The sequence below is a fragment of the Oncorhynchus mykiss genome, chromosome 27 (assembly GCF_057628025.1).
Source record: "Oncorhynchus mykiss isolate SJ-2025 chromosome 27, ASM5762802v1, whole genome shotgun sequence".
NCBI classification, from domain to species: domain Eukaryota; kingdom Metazoa; phylum Chordata; class Actinopteri; order Salmoniformes; family Salmonidae; genus Oncorhynchus; species Oncorhynchus mykiss.
This window is the reverse complement of record NC_143048.1, coordinates 14,371,769-14,388,982: the sequence shown is the minus strand read 5'-3', so window position 1 is coordinate 14,388,982 and position 17,214 is coordinate 14,371,769. Positions and strand designations below refer to the sequence as shown.

Genomic DNA, 17,214 nt, shown 5'->3' with positions numbered 1-17,214 from the left:
AAATCTATCGCTGTTACATTGAACTGGGGGAATGGAATATGAATGACAGTCATCCAATATGCTTTAATAGAAACAAGGCCATGCTCATGAAAAAATAATTGTCCTCCCACATCTTAAATGGCACTGACCGACACTGGCTGGTATGCATATGTCTTACAGTGAGAGGAAAACATAACCAGGAGATGTCCTAGTCTTTTGATAAAGTCACTAAAGTTTAAACCTCAATGAATCTGAGTGTGTACTGGTCTACTCTCCTCTCTAACATTTTTAGATACAAAAATCAGAATCTTGAATGAACTTAATTTTAACTTTACCCGTTGTCAGCTGATTTCGTCTTTCTGCTGGTGGAAATATGAGACAAAATATCCACAGCAAAGTATTATTAAACCGACTCAAAACACGGGTCTCTGTGTATCTATCACGATTTGTTTGCTCATCACCTAAGGCAGGGGTGTCAAAGTCAAATGGACGGAGGGCCAAATAAAAAAATCAGCTACAAGACGAGGGCCGGACTGTTCGAATGTTCATTGAAAAATTGTTAAATGACGCATATAGTCTAGTGAACCTAATTGAACCTACTGAAAACCTAACAAATATATTACAATATGATCAGATAAATAAAGCAATATTTTCTTATGGCTCTGTCAGTAATCTTTAATTTTCAACAGACACAAAAGACAAATTTCCTTTATATAAATATCCCCATAACATGAACATTAAATGAAAGAAACCGGTATTCAAGGCACCATCAGTAGACTATATTTTCTATTTTAGCAAAAGTGGGCTAAATTTACTTCAAAGAAAAAACAATAATAGCAATTTTCTATCATCCACTCAACTGAAATATTTTTAAAATATAATTGGATTGAAATACAAAAAAATAAAGTGCAAAAATCTATTAATCAAAAACAACACTTTGTTTAAGGAGAAGTAACATGCAGTGAAAACAAATATTAAATTTTAACTTTTAAACTTGAACTGAGTAAAAACTCTAAATATGTGATTGCACAGTAATGTTCACTTGTTTGAGGTTGAGGGTGATACTTGGTGGTGTCCCATCTTTTCCACAAGTTCATCAATGTTCGGGGTAAGGCTCTGAGCTGAAGAAATCCTCAGAATTGAGTGGAGGTGTTCAGCAGTAAGTCGACTTCTGTGTGATGTTTTGTTCAGGTTCATCAAAGAAAACAGTTGTTCACACAGGTATGTGCTGCCAAACATAGACAACGTTTGAGCAGCCTGGATGCGCAGCTGGGGCATTGTGCCGGGGAGGAAACGGGCGAACTCCGCAGCACCCACTGCCGCATATTTTGCCCTCAGTGCATCATTGCATTGGAGGTCAATCAACTCCATTTGGAGGTTTGGTGGTGAGCTTTCCACGTCAACAGCAAATGGGTTACCGAGCAGTTCCAACCTGCTTTTTTGTGCTTCAAAGTCAGCAAATCGGCGTCGAAAGTCAGCGGCAAGCATACCTATTTTATCAGCCAACTGTGTGCTCGGGAACGCACTGGTAGAGAGCTTCTCTTTCATGGTCTGGCAGCTGGGAAAGTGGCTCAAATTTTCTTTCCGCATCTGCGTCTCCCACAGAGTCAGTTTGGTTTTAAATGCCTTCACTGTACTGTACATATCAGAGATGACACGATCCCGACCCTGCAGCTGCAAGTTTATTGCATTCAGATGACTCGTAATGTCACACAGAAAAGCCATTTCACACAGAAACATTTCGTCTCGGAGTTGTGTTGTGTCTTTCCCTTTGCTGTCCAAGAACAGACAAATCTCCTCACGAAGCTCGAAACATCTTTGAAGCACCTTTCCCTGGCTTAGCCATCGCACCTCTGTGTGATAAGGCAAATCACCATGCTCCGTTTCTAACTCCGTCAGAAATGCCTTGAACTGGCGGTGATTCAAACCTTTGGCTCTGATAAAGTTAACTGTGCGCGTGATGATGCTCATTACATGCTCCATTTTCAAGGCTTTACCGCACAACGCTTCCTGGTGTATGATACAATGATAAGCTGTCAGCTCACCTGTCGCGTTTTCCTCTTGCATCTTTTCCCGTATCTTCGCCACCAGTCCGCTCCTGTGTCCACACATCGCAGGTGCTCCGTCGGTTGTCAAACCCACGAGTTTTTCCCAAGGCAGCTCCATCTCATTTACACATCTTGACACCTCTTCATACAAATCATGCCCCGTAGTTGTGCCATGCATAGGACGTAAAGCCAAAAACTCCTCTGTCACGCTTAGGTTGGAGTCCACTCCGCGGATGAAAATTGACAACTGGGCAATGTCAGAAATGTCGGTGCTCTCATCCACAGCCAAGGAATATGCAATAAAATCTTTTCCCTTTTTCACAAGCTGCTCTTTTAGATTGATGGACAACTGGTCTACTCTCTCGGCAATGGTGTTTCTGCTCAGACTCACATTTAAAAAGAGTTGCCTTTTTTCTGGGCAAACTTCGTCACAAACTTTAATCATGCAGTTTTTGATGAAATCCCCCTCCGTAAATGGCCGGGCTGATTTAGCGATCTCTTCTGCCAAAATAAAACTGGCCTTTTGTAGCCTTTGTTCCATGTCCATATTCTTGTTTTTGTCCGCGTGTTTCGTTTCATAATGTCGTCTCAGATTATACTCTTTCAGTACCGCCACACTTTCTCCACACAGAAGACACACAGGTTTTCCAGCTACCTTCGTGAACATATACTCCGACTCCCACCTTGTTTGAAACCCCCGGTTCTCAGTATCCACCTTCCGTTTTGCCATTTTTGATGGGTATCTGAAAGTTAATTTTACTGTGATGCTGACGACTGCTGTGCCAATAAATATTGAAATGAAGCAGCCTACTGCTCGGTGCGTCACCTTTGCATTGTGGGAAATGTAGTATTGGTGCGTGTAAAAGATCTGCGGGCTGCCGGCTTGCTGCGGGCCGGTTCTAATAATAAATCAAGATCATCCCAGGGGCCGTAAAAAACCTTCTTGCGGGCCGGATGTGGCCCGCGGGCCTTGACTCTGACATATGTGACCTAAGGGATGTGCACAAGACGGAAGTACATCCATGTGATGCATGCATACTAACCGAAGTCTTGCAGGTATTTACATGGTTTTGTGCATGTGCCAGGTGATAGAAATCTCAAAGGCAGTACCATCACTCTAAAAGGTTGGGTGAATAATACTGTCCTGTGGATATTTTTTTTCTCAAATTTCTACCCGAATAAGGACCAACCGCACATACAAGTTCAAATGCAATTTCGTTCAACATTCTGGCTTGTAAGGAAACTTTCCACGTTTTTTGCAGTGCTTTAATTCAGACTGTGTTTGCAGAAAGTTTGCCTGACAACTCAAACTGCATTTTTACGCTGCTCTATGTTCGCTACAGAATAAGTCATGTCTGTGGGCGTAGCGTAGCGTTTGGGTATCCAGGTAAGCAGAAAGCTGGTATCAGAGTCTGATCTATTAGGCAACTAAATTATATACTTCTCAACAGATGTCTTAAGGCCCCTAATAACTGACACAGGGTCATATATTTGTTCATCCCCCAGTAATGTGTACTGGTTGGGGAGGCAAGATGGCGGGTATGCTCGAATGGTTGTCAGACTTGGAGATGGAGTCAGGGGAACCCATTGAGGTCGGTAAGAAGACGGGCAGGGAAAAAATATGAAAACATTTTAATTTCTGCCGTCCAGAGGGAACGTGTGCTCCGCACCACGTGACTGGGGAGAAGAACTGTGACTAGCGTTCCTCTCCGGAAAACAGGGTGCCATTGAAGGAGTGATAACTGGGGTGCCGTTAAGTGTTGAGGAGGGTCAACTGAAGTTGAAGATTCCTGGTGTCTGTAATGCTCACCGTTTGGTGTGACGCAGATCCGGTGGAGAGCGTAGTGAAACAGAGTAGACACTGTCTGTACTACTGAGTTTTGATGCAGAGTTTTTACCAGATAAATTCAAGTTAGGATGTGTCAGTTTTACCGGGAGAGCTTTTGTCCCGAACCCATTACGGTGTTTTAGGTTCCAAGCTTATTGTCATCTTGCAGTAGTGTGTAGGAAGAGATTCCTAGATATGAGAAGTGTGCAGGAGGACATAAGACAAAGGAATGTGTAGTATCGGTGGAAAAGGTTGTGTGTGTGTGTCAACTTTTAGGGGTACCCATGGTGCTGGAGATCAGAGGTGTCTGTTGAGAGAAAGGCAGTTGAGGTTGCCAGGATCAGAGTAGTGCAGGTGTCATTTGCTGAGGCACTGAAGAGAGTAGTAGAGAAAGATGGGTTCACTCTTAAGGAAAAAGATTGCAGTCAGAGTGCAGTATAACTGCAGTATGCTGCCAGTACTGTGTCCAAAAGAACACTGTTTTTTTTACTGCAGTAATTTTGCAGTGTAACTGCAGTTAGAGTGCACTATAACAGTACACTGCAGTTATTCTGCAATTACTTTGTCCAAAATACCACAGTCGACTGCAGTTACTGCACTTATACCGCAGTTTCAAAACTGCAATCTTTTTTGGTAAGGGCAGGGTGAGGAATCCTAAGAGGATCCCTGTGAGTAGGATGAGGTCAATAGAGAGTGATAGGAATAACATGTGCTCCAGTAAGTTTTTTTGTTGTTGCCGTTCATAGCCATGGTGGTCAACTGTACCGCAGGAATGGAATGTAAATCACAGAGGATAGATGTTGTGGTGGCAGCTGTAGAGAAGCACTTGGGCGTACAATATTTTACTGCAGAAGAGTTACAGGGTGTAGGATCAGATAGGACCAAAGTAATGGAATAGTGATTTGGTTTTAATGGTGTACGGTTAGTTGGTAGGGGATTTTTTTTTCACAAAGTTTAATGAATTCATACTACAGAATAGTAGGCTGATACACAGCCAATACAGTAGGTGGTGGCATGCGCCTTTAACATTTGTTTGCGGACCGCCATAGTACCAAAGAAGAAGACAACGTCATCATCCAGCGTCCGTTCAAATCAGCGATAGCGGTACTCTCCCCGAATCTAAAAAGGGAAATATTAATCCCATTACTATTAAACTAGACAAATAAACCAGTTTGAGATGATAGACATGATTGAGAAGGAGGAATCTATCATTAGCGAGGAAGAAGCGGCTCAGTATGACCGGCAGATCCGATTATGGGGTCTGGATGCACAAAAGAGGTAGCTATTAGCTAACGTTGGCGTCCATTGTCTCTGTAGGTAGATCACCTATTATTTGTCGGTACTAAATACAAATGCATTAAATGTTAAATTTGAACTCTGCACACACTTCGCCATGATATACAGTATTTACAATGCTTCTCAATCCGTTCCTGGGGTGCACAATTTGCTTTGGCCCAGCGCTAACACAGCTGGTTCAACTCTCCAACTAACGTTAGCCAGCCAAGACCTTGAATTAGATATGCTCGAACTGGGCTAAAACAAATATGCACTCCTTGATCACACAGCAATAATTGATTGGAAAACACTGCAAATGTTGATGTTTACATAATTTATTAATCTGCACAAAGCTTGCATGTTTTGTCTTGAAGGCTTTCCACCCTATATTGTATGATGGAGCCACATAGCTAATAAAGGTGTTGGTTGGTAATCTGCTTCTGTTCCAGGCTACGGGGGTCTCGTGTGCTCCTGGTGGGCCTCAGGGGCCTGGGGGCTGAAGTGGCCAAAAATCTAATCCTGGCTGGAGTGAAGGGGCTGACCCTGCTGGACCACGAACAGGTACAGACCACAATACACAAAGTGTGTGTGTGTGTGGGGGGGGGGGGGGGGGGGGGGGGTGTAACAGAGTTAGGTCAGAGGTAACCTAAAGTAACAGGTGTAAATAAACATCTGAAATTAGATCCAATACATACTGGTCTTGACGAGAAGGAAAAAAACTGTTTGGGGAGGTTCTCTTCTGCACTGTCCAACCAATCCAGTAAATGTGTAGGAGGAGTTAAGATGGAGTGTCACCTTGTTAACATCCAAAAGTGGAAGTCGGGTGAAAGGCTCTTTCCATTCCCCCTGAAAACCGGAACATCTGGTTGTTGGGGACTCTGCAGAGGCCAGGTGAGAGGGAACCTTCCGAAGTAGGCTAATGGTGGGATGAAACACTGAGAAAATTGCAGGAGAATATAAATTAATTTTACAAACCACTAACTATTTCTGCTCTCTTTCTTCTCAGGTGACAGAGGAGTCATGTCGAGCCCAGTTTCTGATTCCAGTGACTGCTCAGGGCCAGAACCGAGCCCAGGCCTCCCTGGAGCGGGCCCAGTACCTCAACCCCATGGTGGAGGTGAAGGCAGACACAGACAGGGTGGAGACCAAACCAGACAAATTCTTCCTTCAATTTGAGGCAGTGAGTACAGTAGTGCAGGGCTGGCCTATTGTCAAGATTACTTTTGTTAATTATTTTCTGTTACCCTAAATGGCCACTAGATGGTGCTTTTACACCATACGTCTTACTACATGTTGACCTGGGCAGCAGATTTTTTTCTGCAATTTTTTTGTGGTTAATTTTTCACCCCTTTTTTCTCCCCAATTTCGTGGTATCCAATTGGTAGTAGTTACAGTCTTGTCTCATCGCTGCAACTCCCGTACGGACTCGGGAGAGGCGATGGTCGAGAGCCATGCGTCCAACCCAGAAGCCAGCCACACCAATGTGTCGGAGGGAACACCGTACACCTGGCGACCGTGTCAGCATGGTGCCCGCCACAGGAATCGCTAGTGCGCGATGAGACAAGGATATCCCTGCTGGCCAAACCCTCCCTAACCCGGACGACGCTGGGCCAATTGTGTGCCGCCCCATGGGCCTCCCGGTCGCGGCCGGCTGCGACAGAGCCTGGACTCCAACCCAGAATCTCTAGTGGCACAGATGCAGTGCCTTAGACCACTGCGTCACTCGGGAGGTCGATTTAAGCTGTTTTTGACTGATGATGAGTTCCATTGCATGTAGTTGCACTTTGTTCACAACATTAATCTTTCTTTGTAGAACTTAGTGATAAGTGCTCCCGAGTGGCGCAGCGATCTAAGGTACTGCATCTTAGTGCCTTTGTTCGATTCCAGGCTGTATGACAACAGGCTGGAATTGGGAGTCCCATAGGGCGGCACACAATTGTCCCAGCGTTGGTCCAGGTTAGGGTTTGCCCAGGGGTAGGCCGTCATTGTAAATAAGAATTTGCTCTTAAGTGATTTGACTAGTTAAATAAAAAAAGTGTTTTTCATTGGCTATCCCTGTTAAGTTCACGATTTTGGCAATTAAGCCCTTCACCTACTTCCCCATAGTCAGATGAACTCATGGATACCATTTTTATTTCATCCAATATGAAGGAAGTTCTAGGTAGTTTTGTGAGCCAATGCTAACTAGCGTTAGCGCAATGACTGGACGTCTATGGTATCTACTCTACTAGCATGCTATTAGTTACCATAGACTTCTAGTCATTGCTCTTACTCTAGTTAGCAACTTCCTTCAAACTGCACTCAGACATACAAATAGTATCCACAAGTTCACCTGACTCTGGGGAAGTAGATAAAGGGATTTATGATGCATGTACATATTATTTATAAATTGACGGAGTAAGGGAATTGACAGTTGCCGGTAAGGGGGGGGTGAAAAGAAAAAAATAAAGACACTCGAGCTTGGAGATAAATACGTTTATCTAACTTATGTCTGTACCGCTAACAAGTAGAAACATAGATTTTCTGTGGTGTTTGGTTCCAGACACACTGAAAAGCAAGCTGTCTGATGTGCTCTGCTCTCAAACATATAGTGGTGGGGTTTTGAAGAGACTCCTCATCAGATACTCATGGATTTTCAAAGCGCAAACAAGCCGCTTCCCCAGTCTGTCTGGTGGAGAAACGGCGGACGCGTCCCGGGGGGAGTGCTAATGGAAGTTCAGGAGGAGGGGGAGACAAAATGGGCTGTGCTGTAGACTGCTAGCTTTTTTTATCTGCTAGCTATGGATATGTCTTGTTTGTGTGGCTCAGCACTGAGAAACTGGAACTGGTTTAAATTTGCTAGAATGCATGATAAGGGGCTGCTCTTTTTAGTCAGCGTGTTTTGGGATTAATATGTCTGGATTATAGCTTTGATCCCGAGAGAGTTTGTAGGTGTTTTTGTCTTTTTAGAGATCATTTGAGGCAACAATTCACACCCACAACAAACAAACTTACTCATTTACTTCACTCAGAACACTGGTATACTCACCCTATTCTCATAACCACTCATTCTCTGCATGTCTTTCACTTCACTTCTCCCTTCACCTCCTACTAGGCCCATTCTCCGTTAGGTTCCATTGTACAGATAAGCTAAATACCCCCCCCCACCCTTTCCTTGCTTCCTTTTCACTCCCTCGTCTCTCAAACAATCCAGCTCAGTGTCCCTCTTCACAAAGCCCTTGCCGGAGGCCATTGAGAGGAGGTGTCCAAGCTGTACGCCTCCTTCAAAAGGAGGGAGGCTCTGTGGACAGACAGACAGGCTGTCCAGGCTGTTAAAAATCCCTGTCCCTGCCAGTACCAGCACTCCCAGTTCCCTCTGCCAATCCCGTCTAATGAACTGCAGCAGTAGCCCAACATGTCCAGCCAGGGTCTCCCTCGGTGTCTGTCACCACAACAGAGGGCTTGCCTTTTTTGTAGCTGGCAACTAAAGCCAATAGGACTTCTATAATAGTCTGCAAGGCTCTCCCTTCCCCCATAAGACCTTCTTCATATGAAGTTGAGGTGTGTGGTTCAAGGAAGATCTCCGGTCCATTTTTCAGGCATCAAGCACCCAGCTTTGATGATTAGTCTATCAGTCTTCATTAGCTAAGGGCAAAGCAATTAAAAACAACTTCAACCATGCAGTAACATGTCAATCAGCTGCCCTTGGTAAAACACTGGCGCGTGTCGTGAACTCAATGCTGGCACCTCCCAACGTTGTGGTACTTTGTGTTCCGGGAGGGCCCAGCGTGTACATTGCAGGGATGCCACAGACAGATGCCCGTCAGCTGCCAGACAGCCCCTTATCTCTAGCCAAGTGTGGAGTGTGTTGGGTTTGGTCTGGAGGATAAGATGGACCCAGCCCACGGGTCAGTTTTTTTAATAAGGCCAATCTTCTGTTCCCCACCCTGTTCAGATAGAACACACTGGCCAAAACAAACTAGTCGATTCTTCGACAGAATAACATATTTTGTTTACTTGAACATGTTTTGTGTCAAAAGGACGGGGTGTCTATTGTAGAAGCTGGTATGTGTGATGATCAAGGGGGTAACTAAAGGAGTAGTAAGGATTGCTATGGTTGAATCTATCTAAAAGGTGTGTGTGCGTGTAAATCCAGAGTTAGGCCTACTTGTTGATCAAGTACTTTGTCATCATTCCCTGCAAGGTCTCTCAATGAACATGAACACTACATATACAAAATGCGTGGACACCCCTTCAAATTTTGGGACTCGTTGACCCGTTGCTGACAGGTGTATAAAATCGAGCACACAGATATGCAATCTCCATAGACAAACATTGGCAGTAGATTGGCCTTACTGAAGAGCTCAGTGACTTTCAACGTGGCACCGTCATAGGATGCCACCTTTCCAACAAGTCAGTTCGTCAAAGTTCTGCCATTCTCAAGTTGCCTGGTTAACTGTAAGTGCTGTTATTGTGAAGTGGAAACGTCTAGGAGCAACAACGGCTCAGCCACAAAGTGGTAGGCCACACAAGGTCACAGAACGAGACCGCCGAGTGCTCTGAGTTCCAAACTCCCTCTGGAAGCAACTTCCGCACAAGAACTGTTCGTCGGGAGCTTCATGAAATGGGTTTCCTTGATCGAGCAGCCGCACACAATTCTAAGATCACCATGCGCAATGCCAAGTGTCGGCTGTAGTGGCGTAAAGCTCGCCACCGTTGAACTCTGGAGCAGTGGAAACGCATTCTCTGGAGTGATAAATCACGCTTCACCATCTGGCAGTCCAGCGGAGGAATCTGGATTTGGCGTATGCCGAGAACACTCTACTTGCCCCAATGCATAGTGCCTACTAAAGTTTGGTGGAGGAGGAATAAGTGTCTGGGGCTGTTTTTCATGATGCATGCTAGGCCCCTTAGTTCCAGTGAAGGGAAATCGTAATGCTACACTATACAATGACATTCTAGATGTTTCTGTGCTTCTAACTTTGTGGCCCTTTCCTGTTTCAGCATGACATTGCCCGCATGCACAAAGCAAGGTCCACTCAGAAATGGTTTATCGAGATCGGTGTCAATGAACTGGCCTGCACATAGCCCTGACCTCAACCCCATCAAACAGCTTTGGGATGAATTGAAACGCAGACTTCGAGCCAAGCCTAATCACCCAACATCAGTGTCTGACCTCACTAATGCTCTTGTGGCTGCGTGGAAGCAAGACCCCCTTCAGCAATGTTCCAACATCTCGTAGAAAACCTTCACAGGAGAGTGGAGGTTGTTCTAGCAGCAAAGGGGGGACAAACTCCATATTAATGCCCATGATTTTGGAATGAGATGTTCAATGTTGAGCAGGTGTCCACATACTTTTGATCATGTGATGTAGTGAGCACCATGGGATTTGTAGTTTTAGCTGCTCTCTCTGACTTTGTCCTCCCCTCCCTTGTTCCTCTCAGGTGTGTCTGACAGGCTGCTCGAGGGATCTGATGGTGCGCGTGGACCAACTCTGTGCCCAGCACAACATCAAGGTCTTCTGTGGCGATGTCTTTGGTTACCACGGATACATGTTCTCCGACCTTGGCCAGGAGCACAACTATGTTGAGTGAGTGTTGTGTTTGATTGTCGAGTGTCTGTTTAATTTACTTGTCCCGATTGATCCTCAGTTATGCTCATCTGTCCCTTGTTTTGATGCCCCCGTCCAGGGAGAAGCCCAAAGTAGTCAAGCCCAAAACAGACGAGTCCAATGATGGACCTGAGGCCAAGAAACCAAAGGTTGACCCCAATGAGACCACCATGATCAAAAAGGTGAGCGTTGTATAAAAAATAGCTCAATTAGTGTTTTATCAATGTAATGAATGTTATCCTCCTCCAGATCTAATGACGGCATGTTCCTTGCCCTTTGGCGCTCTCTCTATCCCAACTGAACAGACTGCCAGCTTCTGCTCCTTGAAAGTGGCTCTGGAAGTGGATTGGACCAATGAGAAGGCCAAGAGCAGCCTGAAGCGCACCCCCGTGGACTACTTCCTGCTACACGGTACCTGCGCCTCAATAATTCCACAAAGCCATTGGATATAAATATCTATTTGATAAAAGAGAGTTGGATCACTAACTGGCTGCCATCGCGTCTTTTTTCTTTTGCCATAAGAAACAGTGGAGCTATAGATTGATGCCCTCTACACGTGAGCGCCTGCAGCTCCAATGATATCGCCCCCCCTTCCTGTTTTGGTTGTTGTAGCATTGCACCCTGTTCCTGTTCCTAGTCTGATATGGTCCCTTTATTAGCCTTCACCTGGCTTCATAGACCGTCTTAACATGGCTCTGTTTCCATCACAGGCTCTCCATGGCCAGTCTTGTGTGACTTTAGAACAGAGACACAAACCGCTAGGCACCACCCACGACACCACACTACCCCCGCAAGGCTGCCAACTCTATCCTGCCCCTGTTGTTTGGCTAATATTAATATAACAGCCGGAAAGGAAAGAAGCTGTTCTTTTGTTTGTTTTTGTGGGTTTTCAGAGCAGTTCTACAGCATTTGTGTTTCTATAATTAGGTCTAGACGTTGTGGTATCTCTCGACTGAGCTGTTCTTGAGGAAGTGGAGCTTCCTCTGTTACTGTGTCCCAGGAGTGGGGGGGTGGGGGGGTTAGCCTACTGTATGAAACCATAACATCTCCAGAGGAATGGAAGGCAGAGCAGGCGTGGGGGGCACATGACGGTTTTCCCTCAACTTTGATTTAGTTAATGTCATTTGAATGTGTTGTTTTTGCTTCATCCCTGTTTGAATCTGGTCAAGAATGTTCCAGACTACTCATTTAAGACAATGTTTACTGGTCTACTTTGCACAGATGTCTTTGTACGCTTACATATTGTGTTAGTCCGTGCCAGGTTTTGAGATAATTCTGTGATGTTTAGTTGGTGATGATTCAGGTGATGATGGTGATTGATGTTGGGTTTTATGTGTGTGCTCACGTGCGTGTGTACTAGCGAGGTGTCAGTCTGGTGGAAATAGCCGTGGGCGGACTGGGCTCCATGATGTGATTGATGGACAGCTAAAAAGAGGATGTTATGACACCTGTTTTAACACTGAGTGGGCGAGGAGAGCTGCCAGCCTTAAAGGGGGGTTTAGAGCCTAAAACGTCTCAGTGGCAATGGTACGTCCATCTCTTGTTTATTATTTGCCTTTTAGTAATATTCAGACTCCAAACCACATCCTCCTCATTTTGGCACATCTGCCCACGGTCTCGCACAGGATGGGTGTAGTACTAGTGTTGCGTGCTGACAGGACAAGGACAAGAGTCATAGATGTCTGATCATGGCCTTGTCAAACTGATCAAAAACTGCAATTTTTCACGGGATGATCAGTATTTAATTGGAACTTTGTGTGCACTTTTTTTCTGTGAGTGGAAGTGAAGCTAGCCAGCCAGTGTCATACGAGCAAGTGATAGAATGACAACCCCACTGACATTTCCTTAGTAACATATTCTGTGTTGGGTGGAAAACGTAGCTCGGTATATGTAGCAACTTCTTAACCCATACAATCAGAGCTTCTTCTATGGTTTCCTGCACTTCTCCACCACTCGTCCTGTGGTTCACACTCTCTCTGCGTTCCTCGCTTCTCTCCCACAGTACTGCTGAAGTTCCGTACAGACAAAGGTCGCGACCCCCACCCAGAAAGCTTTGAGGCAGACGCCACGCTCCTGAGACAGATCCGGGATGATGTCCTGGAGGCCATGGGGCTGAGTAGCGAACTGCTGCCTCACGACTTTGTCAGGTGACTGGCTCAATTCAATGCATCACTTGACAGCCATTCACATATTTAGTTGGACTCTTAGTAATATGTTTGTAGGGGACTGTTGTTTGTAGGGGACTGTTGTTTGTAGGGGACTGTTGTTTGTAGGGGACTGTTTGTAGGGGACTGTTTGTAGGGGACTGTTGTTTGTAGGGGACTGTTGTATATGCCAGTGAAGGTAGTTCTTAGATATATCAAAGATAATCTGTGACTGACTGCTCCATTCTGAGCTATTTCAGATTTTCAGAGTTAAGACAATTGTTAATTCATCCTTATGAACTCCAGAGTTTATGTATTTCTGTTTGACAGTCATGTTGTTTTGTGATGTCATCAGCTACTGCTTCTCTGAGATGGCCCCTGTGTGTGCTGTGGTGGGAGGAGTGCTGGGACAGGAGGTTGTCAAGGTTGGTTGTCAAGTTTTTTGGGGTTTTTTTTGTACATTGACTTTCCATTAGTTGCTGTAACTTTAAATCATTCCGACTAGAGGGTGACCAATTATGATTTTTCAACACCGATACCGATTATTGGAGGACCATAAAAAGCAGATACCGATTAATCAGCCGATTTAAAAAAAAATATATATATATATATATATATATATATATAATTTAAAAAATAATAATTTAAAAAATAATAATATGTTTAAATTTATTTATTTATTTGTAATAATGACAATTACAACAATACTGAATGAACACTTATTTTAACTTAATATAATACATCAATCAAATCAATTTAGCCTCAAATAAATAATGAAACATGTTCAATTTGGTTTAAATAATTAAAAAACAAAGTGTTGGAGAAGAAAGTAAAAGTGCAATATGTGCCATGTAAAAAAGCTAAGTTCCTTGCTCAGAACATGAGAACATATGAAAGCTGGTTGTTCCTTTTAACATGAGTCTTTAATATTCCCAGGTAAGAAGTTTTAGGTTGAGGTTATTATAGGAATTATAGGACTATTTCTCTCTATACCATTTGTATTTCATATACCTTTGACTATTGGATGTTCTTATAGACACTTTAGTATTACCAGTGTAACAGTATAGCTTCCGTCCCTCTCCTCGCCCATACCTGGGCTCGAAACAGGAACACATCGACAACAGCCACCCTCAAAGCATCGTTACCCATCGCTCCACAAAAGCTGCGGCTCTTGCAGCGCAAGGGGATCAACTACTCCAAGTCTCAGAGCGAGTGACGTTTGAAACGCTATTAGCGCGCACCCCGCTAACTAGCTAGCCATTTCACATCGGTTACACCAGCCTAATCTCGGGAGTTGATAGGCTGGAAGTCATAAACAGCTCAATGCTTGAAGCACAGTGAGGAGGTGTTGGCAAACGCACAAAAGTGCTGTTTGAATGAATGCTTACGAGCCTGCTGCTGCCTACCATCGCTCAGTCAGACTGCTCTATGAAATATCAAATCATAGACTTAATTATAACATAATAACACACAGAAATATGAGCCTTTGGTCATTAATATGGTTGAATCCGGAAACTATCATTTCGCAAAACTTTCAGTGAAATACGGAACCGTTCCGTATTTTATCTAACCGATGGCATCCCTAAGTCTAAATATTGCTGTTACATTGCACAACCTTCAATGTTATGTCATAATTATGTACAATTCTGGCAAATTAATTACGGTCTTTGTTAGGAATAAACAGTTCGCAACGAGCCAGGCGGCCCAAACTGCTGCATATACCTTAACTGCTTGCACGGAACGCAAGAGAAGTGACACAATTTCATGTTAGCAGGCAATATTAACTAAATATGCAGGTTTTAAAAATATATACTTGTGTATTGATTTTAAGAAAGGCAGTGATGTTTATGATTAGGTACACATTGGTGCAACGACAGTGCTTTTTTTGCGAATGCGCATCACCATTTGGCGAAGTAGGCTGTGATTCGATGAGAAATTAACAGGCACCGCATCAATTTATATGCAACGCAGGACACGCTAGATAAACTAGTAATATCATCAACCATGTGTAGTTAACTAGTGATTATGTTAAGATTGATTGTTTTTTATAAGATAAGTTTAATGCTAGCTAGCAACTTACCTTGGCTTCTTGCTGCCCTCGCGTAACAGGTAGTCAGCCTGCAACGCAGGCTCCTCGTGGAGTGCAATGTAAGGCAGGTGGTTAGTGTTGGACTAGTAACCGGAAGGTTGCAAAAAAGAATCACCCAGCTGACAAGGTAAAAATCTGTCGTTCTGCCCCTGAACAAGGCAGGTAACCCACCGTTCCTAGGCCGTCATTGAAAATAAGAATGTGTTCTTAACTGACTTGCCTAGATAAATAAAGGTATAAAAAAAATCGTCCACAATCGGTGTCCAAAAATACCGATTGTTATGAAAACTTGAAATCGGTCCTAATTAATCGGCCATTCCGATTAATCAGTCGGCGTCTAATTTATACTCTACTGACTATACTGGCTCTGAACTAGTGTGAAAAATCACACACCAGACTGTCTGCACCACATTTACTGTTGTGCAGCTTTCACTGGGGAGAAAGATGGCATGTTATATTTTGGGGAGGCAGAAAGCTAACCACTTGACAGCAGGCCGCTCCACTTGATTCTGGGTTCAATCCAGAAATACCCACTGATATGTTTCAGTCCTGTGGGGCTTTTGGGGAGATGTAGGGGACCAGTGTGTCTCTTCGGTGTTGCTGTTTTGGATATGACCTGGGTATTGGAAAATAAGGGAAGTGTCACAGTCCTACCTGTGTTTGAGAGTTGAGGAAGCCAGGTAACGTCAGTCAGCACAGACAACCCACTCAGCGGGATTATGGCACTGCGCCAGGCTGTCTGATGTAATGATGAAACCGGATGAAACTGCCTGCAACCGGCAGACATCGCACTGGGTGAAGTCAAGTGATCACCGATCACACAGCGGACCCCATGCTCACGCAGTGGAGCGGACACTAGAGTACACCCCATGTATGCCTTGCAGGGAAAGCTGCTGAAGCTCCCACAGCAAAGCTATTGTGGGTTTAGTTTGAGAGATGGTGAGGTAGTGTGTGTGTGGTTGGTATTAACGTCACTGTGTGTTTCTACAGGCTCTTTCCCAGAGAGACGCACCACACAAGAACTTCTTCTTCTTTGACGGTATGAAGGGCAGCGGGGTAGTGGACTACTTTGGCCCAAAGTGATCGACCATACTCCCACCAAAGGAGGGAGAGGTGTGTGCATAGGACAAATGCAGTAACAGTTTTGAGTTGAGTTACTTTTTTTTCTCCAGTCAGACTATTTATCATTGTGTAACCATTCACCTCAGCTGAAAGTTCAAGTGTTTCAATAGGCGAAAAGAATTTGTCATTGTACATATTCTCTTTTTCATACCTAGGCACACAACACCCCTATTAGACGGTTTCTGCAGCCAACGTTTTGGAATTTCATTTTTTGGGGGGCTGTTAAACCATCCATTTGTTTCAAGCACACAGTTTTTACATTTTGTAATAAAAATATTGTGAACCAAATTAGTCTGAGGGGTTATTTGGAAATAAGTAGTGACAGTGTTGGAAAAAGTACTCAATTGTCATGCTTGAGTAAAAGTAAAGATTTCTTAATAGAAAATGATTCAAGTGAAAATCACCCAGTAAAATACTTATTGAGTAAAAGTATTTGGTTTTAAATATACTTAAGCATAAAAAGTCATTTTAATTGCTAAAAAAAAGTGGAAGGAAACGTATAAATCATTTTTTTTTTTTTTATTATTTAAAAAAAAAATGTTATATTTTTTTTACAATTTACGGATAGCCAGAGGCACACTTCAACACTCAGACATAATTGACAAACAAAGCATGTGTTTAGTGAGTCCACCAGATCAGAGGAAACGGAGATGACCGAGGATGTTCTCTTGATAAGTGTGTAAATTGGAAAATGTTTCTAACCTACTAAGCATTCAAAATGTAATGAGTACTTTTGGGTGTCAGGGAAAATGTTTGGAGTAAAAAGTGCATTATTTTTCTTTAGGAATGTAGTGAAGTAAAACTTGTAAAAAATATAACTAGAAAAGTGAACTACAGGTATCCCAAAAAACGACTTAAATAGTTCTTTAAAGTATTTTTACTTAAGTAGTTTATACCACTGAGTAGTGACATTGAATGACTCAGTGGTTGTCGCAGTGGATCATATAGGTTCAAATGAGTGGATATACGGCCTGGTGTTAAGTGCATGATGTCATGCCACGTGGGTGAAAGCGCTGATATCAGTGCCCTGCAGCAGCAAAACAAAGGGACTGTTTCAGGTGCTTCCAAGAAATGCCAAACAGGCCAATAATGAGCAGGGTAGTTTCCTCTTCGGTCACCCAAACAAGGGATCTCTCCCT

General features: G+C 43.8%; 1 protein-coding gene and 1 long non-coding RNA gene across 3 annotated transcripts; one reads left to right on the top strand and one right to left on the bottom strand.

The window, feature by feature from the left end:
- The first annotated feature begins 4,707 nt into the window (after window positions 1-4,707).
- sae1 (SUMO1 activating enzyme subunit 1) lies at window positions 4,708-16,363 on the top strand. Of its 2 annotated transcripts, none has more exons than XM_021587692.3 (10): window positions 4,708-5,133; window positions 5,580-5,691; window positions 6,137-6,310; window positions 10,554-10,699; window positions 10,800-10,902; window positions 11,026-11,131; window positions 12,723-12,867; window positions 13,220-13,289; window positions 15,944-16,066; window positions 16,231-16,363. In XM_021587692.3, the coding sequence occupies exons 1-9, from the start codon at window positions 5,033-5,035 to the stop codon at window positions 16,034-16,036; spliced, it is 1,050 nt and encodes a 349-aa protein (XP_021443367.1). In that variant the 5' UTR covers window positions 4,708-5,032; the 3' UTR covers window positions 16,037-16,066; window positions 16,231-16,363. The 2 variants fall into 2 exon arrangements, with proteins under 2 accessions (XP_021443367.1, XP_090080643.1); XM_090224517.1 differs by having other exon boundaries at window positions 4,897-5,133; window positions 15,944-16,101.
- LOC149971238 (uncharacterized) lies at window positions 5,450-8,848 on the bottom strand. The gene is made up of 2 exons (XR_016492664.1): window positions 8,159-8,848; window positions 5,450-6,065 (listed from the first exon to the last, which is right to left on the bottom strand). It is a non-coding gene; the product is annotated as an uncharacterized LOC149971238 (long non-coding RNA).
- Window positions 16,364-17,214: the final 851 nt, after the last annotated feature.